Source organism: Acinonyx jubatus, chromosome B2 (assembly GCF_027475565.1).
Source record: "Acinonyx jubatus isolate Ajub_Pintada_27869175 chromosome B2, VMU_Ajub_asm_v1.0, whole genome shotgun sequence".
Lineage (NCBI taxonomy): Eukaryota > Metazoa > Chordata > Mammalia > Carnivora > Felidae > Acinonyx > Acinonyx jubatus.
This window is the reverse complement of record NC_069385.1, coordinates 5343396-5350000: the sequence shown is the minus strand read 5'-3', so window position 1 is coordinate 5350000 and position 6605 is coordinate 5343396. Positions and strand designations below refer to the sequence as shown.

Sequence of the window (6605 nt, the reverse complement as noted above, 5' to 3'; positions counted from 1 at the left end):
ATTCCATGCATGGCTCTTTTGTAGTTATATGTGTTTGTGATTAGTCTTCTCACTTTTATTGAAAATGCAATGTCAGCAAACCGAAAAGCTACCTTTTTTTTTTTTCTTTTTTTTTTTTGCCTTTAAATAACAGAATACTTGTATACTGCTGTTATGATCACTGTATGCACTCATTGGGTCTAAGGGAGATGTCTGAAGTCCTTCATTTAAATTATTTTATGATACTACTGTTTTCTCTATTTTTGAGGTGTTTTTTTTTTTTTTTTTTTGAAGGGAAGATTAATATAAACATTCACTTTTAATGCAAGGAAACTCAGCCCTTGGACGCATAACCATGTAATTTTATATATGCATTTAGAGTACTGCATGGTTGACAAATATGTAGTCTTTACTAAAAGTGAACCCACTTCGACACCTATTTCAAAACTGAATTTGAAGCCTGTAAAAGACCAACTGACTTGTTAGTCGTAGTGAACCATAAGTGATTTTGCATGGTGGACACACCTGTGTGTACTGTAGGAGGCCAGGACTTGGCAGAGGACGTGTTCTAGATGTTCTGGTGTACATAGAAGTGGTAGTTGGCTTTGTTTCTTCCACACAAAAAAACATAATCAGAGTTTTTCTGAGTAATGATTTTATAAAAACCATTTACATAATTTGTATAAGAAACTTAATACAATTTTAATCAAAATCTTAAGTAATATCAAAAATGCTTTAAGATTCTGTATTTTGGGAGTGACTATGAAGTGGTATGACTACATCTTGTTAAATATTTATTTTCTTCTTTAATTTTGGAATAGCAATTTTTATTTTGAATAAAATTCCACTTATTTTTAAGAAATTCAGGGAAGATTTGGTCCCATTGAAGATACAGTATTTTTGTAGTATTTATAAACTATCCTAAATGATAGACTCTAGAAAGCATTTTTGTTACATGAAAGTAAACCAGTCCATTATATAGATTATTTCAAATAACTCTGTGAACATTATACCCACTGGGTCTCGATTTATGGAGTGGCACGGAGTCTGCCTTCGCACTGAATAGTTTTTCATTCACATCTCCTCTGCCTTAGTCACAATGGCAACAGTACAGAAAATTCTCTCAAACCTCAGAATAGAGTAGAAATAATTAAGCTGTTGAATGAGTCTTAAAAATCATACTACTGTTAAGTGGACCAAGTTTGGGGAAGCAGAATGTGACAGAGGTTGATTATAAGGAAGGAACAACTCGAGGACACTGGGCACGATAACTTTCCACTTGAGAACTACTTTGTGTTTTACTGTAATTTTTTTAATTTTTTTTTTGTTCTGTTTGTTATTTTGCAAAAGAAAATAGTATTTACAGGTGGCTTCTTTTAAAATATAAAATATAAAGCAGGAATGTATATGAAATGTCAGATTTTATTGTATTTGCAGAGTATTAGCTTTGAAATTGAATAAAGAAAGCTGTTTGTAGTTTTAAAATGCCTTATTGGTATCAATTAGAAATTTCTTCTATTTTTTGATGTACTTAGAGCTTTTTGAGTATAGAATTTTAAATGGCAGGATTTTACAGTGTTTACATGCCAGTGCATTTTATAAGTGTTCTATATGTGTAAAATAGTATTTTCAACTGGAAAGTGCTGGCTGGTGCGAAAGGCCTGGCCTTTTTCTGGTTCCCATGACGTTGCCTCCACCGCTAGACTACAGTTTAGTATTGCTTTGTATCATAAGGCCAAGAAATTCCATGTTGTTTGTAAATAGAATAATTGAAAAAGCAATAAACATTTATTGAACAAAAGAAACCTTGTTTGGCCCAGAGTTTATGTTGAACCAAATTGTTCATAGGAATTTAAATTTCCTTAGATTCATTTCTGTTGATCATCAGTTATTAATAATCACATCCATCATTAATAGTTGCTTTGATGCTTGCCTCTGAGAGAATACTAATGCTTAATAGCAGTCAGATACTGATAACTGCACTGACTGTTTCAGAATTCTGTTTATCAAACCTATTCATTGTTGTTGTTCTCCAGTTTCCTCCATTGACTGCTACTAACTATTAGTTGTTAGTTGTATTTTATTTCTATTTTTTCTTGTTAACCAGTTTTTGTTTTTTTGTTTTTTTGTTTTTTTGGTGGGAGTGGGCTCTCCTTCATTTGTTCAAATCATGATATGAAACTGTCATGATTTTTATTGTATTCTGTAGATGGTGTCAATCAGTTTGTCAGAATTAAACATGCTTTTTTTTTATTAGTTGTGATTAGTTTTTCATGTTGTCATTAAGCCGTCACTAGCTGAAACTAATCTCTTCTCTATCTTTTCTTTTCTTTTTTTTTTTTGTTTTTTTTTTTTGTTTGTTTTTTTGTTTTTTTTTTTTTGTTTTGTTTTGTTTTGTTTTTTGTTTCTAACCACCCAGCCGCCACCGGCAACTAACCTATGACCTTCTGACCTCTGAACTCTTCACCCAATGATGACCTGACCATGCCTGCCTGCTGATCAGTTAACTGGTAATCGCCTTTGCTTGCCTGTCGTCAGTGCAGCGAGCTGAGGCACTTGTCCGTTCGTCTTACCATCTAACCAAACAAAAGACAAAGAAATTGTTGTCCTCCGACTCAGCTTTTGGTTTTTCTTTCTGTTTGGGTGAAAGTGGTTCTAGAACCTGCACTGAATAGTAGTAAAGCAATAAGGCCCAATTCATCCCACAGCACTGATCATCTTTTCACGTCCTACCCTAAGCGAACGGTAAGAAGGCCTCACTTCAGAAGGGGAGACAGATGGCCCTTAACTACTCAGTGACAGAGGCAGTTACTGTGAGAGACTTGTAGGAACCTTCTTCTCATAGCGAGCACAGCTCTCTGAATGTACCGTGTGATGATGCATCATGCATGGACCTTTGGTCAGGGACGCCATTGGTGAAGTGACTTCAAAAAGTATTCAAAATTTGATACGCTGTTTAGTCACTACAGTGCCCTCAAAGGGCAGAAGTTGCAGCCTTTTTTATATTGCCTGCCAAAATTGGAAGTATTAGCAGTGTGCCATGAGAGATCAGCCTGACAAGGAATTTTGAGAAGTAATGCAAAGAACAAAAACTGCAACACTATTTTTAAAAAGATAAATAATATCTGAGTTAAAATTACTGAACCTTTATTTTACAACCTCCTTTAAAAACTATACGAGAACAAGGTACATGCATTATGTGTCACATTACTGGGCAAACTGTTCAAATATTTTTTTTAAACCTCCCTGTATAGAAAAAAACAAAAATCATTAAGGATGTAAAAGCCATGCTTGCCTATTTGCTGTATACATGTAATGAAATTGTAGATAAAAGTGTAGTGCATTGAAACAAATGAACAAAAAGTAGATACTTTTACTATACAAGGGTGCTGGTGCAGAAAAAAATATATATATTTTTGGAAATGTAGCATTTTATACTTTCAAGTGTTATAAAAAAAAAAAGAAAAAGAACAAAGAAACCCTTTATTTCATTAAATGATTTTTTCTGGTGGTTGTCAAGAAACAAAAGACCAAAAGAGCCTTTTTGTCTTTCTTTTTTATTTTTTAAGTATTGGAATAAGTCTAAAGAAAAGAAAGTGCCTTATTTTCCTTCATGGTCATTTAGTCAAGTGTCTTGTAAGATCAGCTCCTCCCTCAGAATACAAGTTAATGCATGTTTACTCAGTCGCCCGCCCAGTATGTGAAAGAAGATTTGAGGGGAGACCAATGAGTTGATGGTTTGAATTATATGATTTTTGCCACGTACCTTGATACAAATTTGCCAAATCTGATACTGTGAAAAATTTGATAACTTTTCTAATGCCTGGCGAGTAAGTTTTAAAACATCATTCTTTTAAAATCATTACTGAGTGCTCTTGGTTACTGTGATATTTAAAGTTAGCCCAACAGGTTCTAAGATGAAAATTATGTGTGATCAGAACATCAATTTGCAGACAAAATTAGAACTTTATTTTATTCAGAGAAGGAGGGGTGTGCTGAATTCTTTCTTACTAAATTGGAGATAAATAGTATTCTTAGCAGACTTTTTCACAAAAAATGAATCTTTGTGATTTTCCTTCAGGATAACAGTATTTTTTAATGACCCAAATTTAACCAGACTTCTTTCTACCCTACCCGATTACTTGGGTGGTCTGTTTCTTTGGTGGCTTTTAGTGACCCAAGCGGCCCCTCCCACCCCTCCCCCGCCCCCCCCCCCACACCTGTTTGTTTGTTTTCACTTTAAAAAAACTGGCATCACTATGCATGTAAATGCTCAACTACATGTGACTTTAAGCTTCCGGTTTCTCACGAATTTCAGTTTCGTAGTTGAAACGGTTTGTGCGCAGAGCCCGACCACGTCCGAACACTTGAGTAAATCGCCCATAACTGCTCAGTATCAGATGTGGCAGATTTCAAGTGGCAGTGGATCCCCAGCTCATCGGCTCACTCCCTCCCGCATCCCTTCACAGCTTCACAGTCAAAGGTCAGCAGTGAGCGCAGTAAGCACCTTCGTGGTGACCTCCATCATCTTGTCTCACTTGGAAACCGTTTTCAGTTCATTTACTATGCAATAGACATTCATTGTTTTGTATTCAGCTAGCGTTGGTTTCATGTGCCACTGCTTTGTCTTTCTGTTACACATACAGTCGTTTTGATTTATTTACGATATATGCTGTGCCATTTTGATTTTTATTTTGGTTGGTTGGTTGAATAAATTTGCGACACTCGAACACTTGAGGTGATAGTAGTTTGAAACCAGTACCAGTATTTGACCCAGTCTCATCTCAACTGTGTTACACCTGGACATTTTAGATGTTTATCAAAGGTCTTTTATGGGGAAGAAAGTAAATGTATGGGATAAATGTGTGACGTTTCTAAGTAATGTTGGCTCTGAACAAACTTTTGGAAACTTAGTTGATAAAATTTTGGATCAACTGAAAAAAAAGCATGACTTTTGAAATCTCTGAATGCCTTGGTTCTCAGTATTATCATTCTTTATTGAATTTATTTCTTATTAAAATATGTAGTTTTTAAGACTTCTTTTCTGACAGTATTATGTAATTTTTTAGCGTGGGTAGATGGGAGTGTCGCTTGTATGTTACCGTACAGCCGACATGTATTTTTGTCAATTCTTTATTATCTTAGTAGTTTCATGCTGTGTATGTATCATAACCAACCTATTGCCTATGAGAAACATGTAAGATAATGTATTTACAGCCATTGTTACAAGTTTATAATGTATTTTTCTATCTTGTTTTATATGTATGTTATATAACATTCAAAAAGAATTTTTTTCTTGATTGAGAAAAGGATACAAAATGCAGAATCCACAATTTTGATAACTGAAAATTGCCACTTGTTTTGCAGTACTTTATTATATTGGGTGTCTTGTCTTTCTTGGGCTTTTAGTTTAGCTAATGAATGAATACATTAGACACTTTTGGGTTTTAGTTGGGATTTTACATAGCTTGCATTTTAATTCTTTGGTTCTTTGCTGTTTCTATTAACCCATAGCATTATTTTAATAAATGTTATAATACCAACCTACTAACTCTGGACTATGTCTGTTTATTAACCTTTACGTGTTTAATAATTAAAATAAACAAATAAAGACAAAAGAATGTAAAGTCTTGAGTTACTGGACTAACCCTGAAGAACGTGACCACAGATAACCTAGCGTGACTTGTTTTTATGTTGTTTGTCAGCCTACAATTACGCGCACTACTGTTAAAATCGGCTTCGGTTATTCTGGCCTTTTACCATGGGGTAGGTGCCAGGAGAGACGGGAACAAAGTAGCGGTGGTTTGAGGCGGTCTTCTAGTCTTGCCACTTGCCTTCCAGCCTCTTGCATTACTAATTCCACACTTTCTTATTTTTCCTTCTCCAAAATAATCCCTGTCTGCTCACAGCATAAAGAGTAAAGAGACTCATTGTGATGATACACCCCGAACAACCAGTTTGATTCTTTGTTGAACCATTTCTTTCAATTTCTACACGTGGGTGATTTTTTTGCTTCACATTATAAAGCAAAGAATCCGATGAGGTTTTGCCTTTCTTCACATTTGTGTTTTAACTGGACATTTTTCTTTTAGAAAGTGTTGAACTATGTTAGCCACTGTTCCCATTGGGGCAGGGAGGGGTGCTCAACCAGGTAAAAGCCAACGGTAGAGGAGCTCCGTTCCTTAGGACACTTTAAAGCGAGCCATTGGCAATGACCACGCACCCCGCCTCTCTCCCCTCATCACCCGTGGTGAGAGAGGAGACCGAGAGGAGACCGAACGAACCATTGAGTTCTCCTCGGGCGTGTTCTCTCTCTCTCTCTCTCTCTCTCTCTCTCTCTCTCTCTCTCTCTCCCTCCCTCCCTCCCTCCCTCCCTCTCTCCCTCTTCCAGAATACAGCCAGAATACTCTATGAATACAACAAGTTTAGGGAGAATGACATCGGCTTATGAGAAATCTAAAGATCATTTCTTGCATGCATGTCGATTTAAGATTCATTAAATATCTTCATGCTTTTCTTGGCTGCAACTTAGGTAAATTGACCTCCGCTTACAAATTCTTTAGTTTTAACTCTTGAGGTACATTTTTATTTCACAGATACTGGTTATTTCCTCTTCTGTGAAACTG

The 6605-nt window shown here is 35.7% G+C and overlaps 1 protein-coding gene across 5 annotated transcripts in view; it reads left to right on the top strand.

Moving 5' to 3' along the window:
- QKI (QKI, KH domain containing RNA binding) overlaps positions 1-5526 on the top strand; it is a 153361-nt gene extending 147835 nt beyond the window's left edge. For all 5 annotated transcript variants that reach the window (XR_008298216.1, XM_053222009.1, XM_053222007.1 and 2 more), the window contains exon 8: positions 2399-5526. Coding sequence is in view for 4 of the 5 variants with exons in the window: in XM_053222009.1 (XP_053077984.1) it covers positions 2399-2415 (17 nt within the window). In the remaining variant the exon portion in view is untranslated. The remainder of the gene's footprint in view (positions 1-2398) is intronic.
- Positions 5527-6605: the final 1079 nt, after the last annotated feature.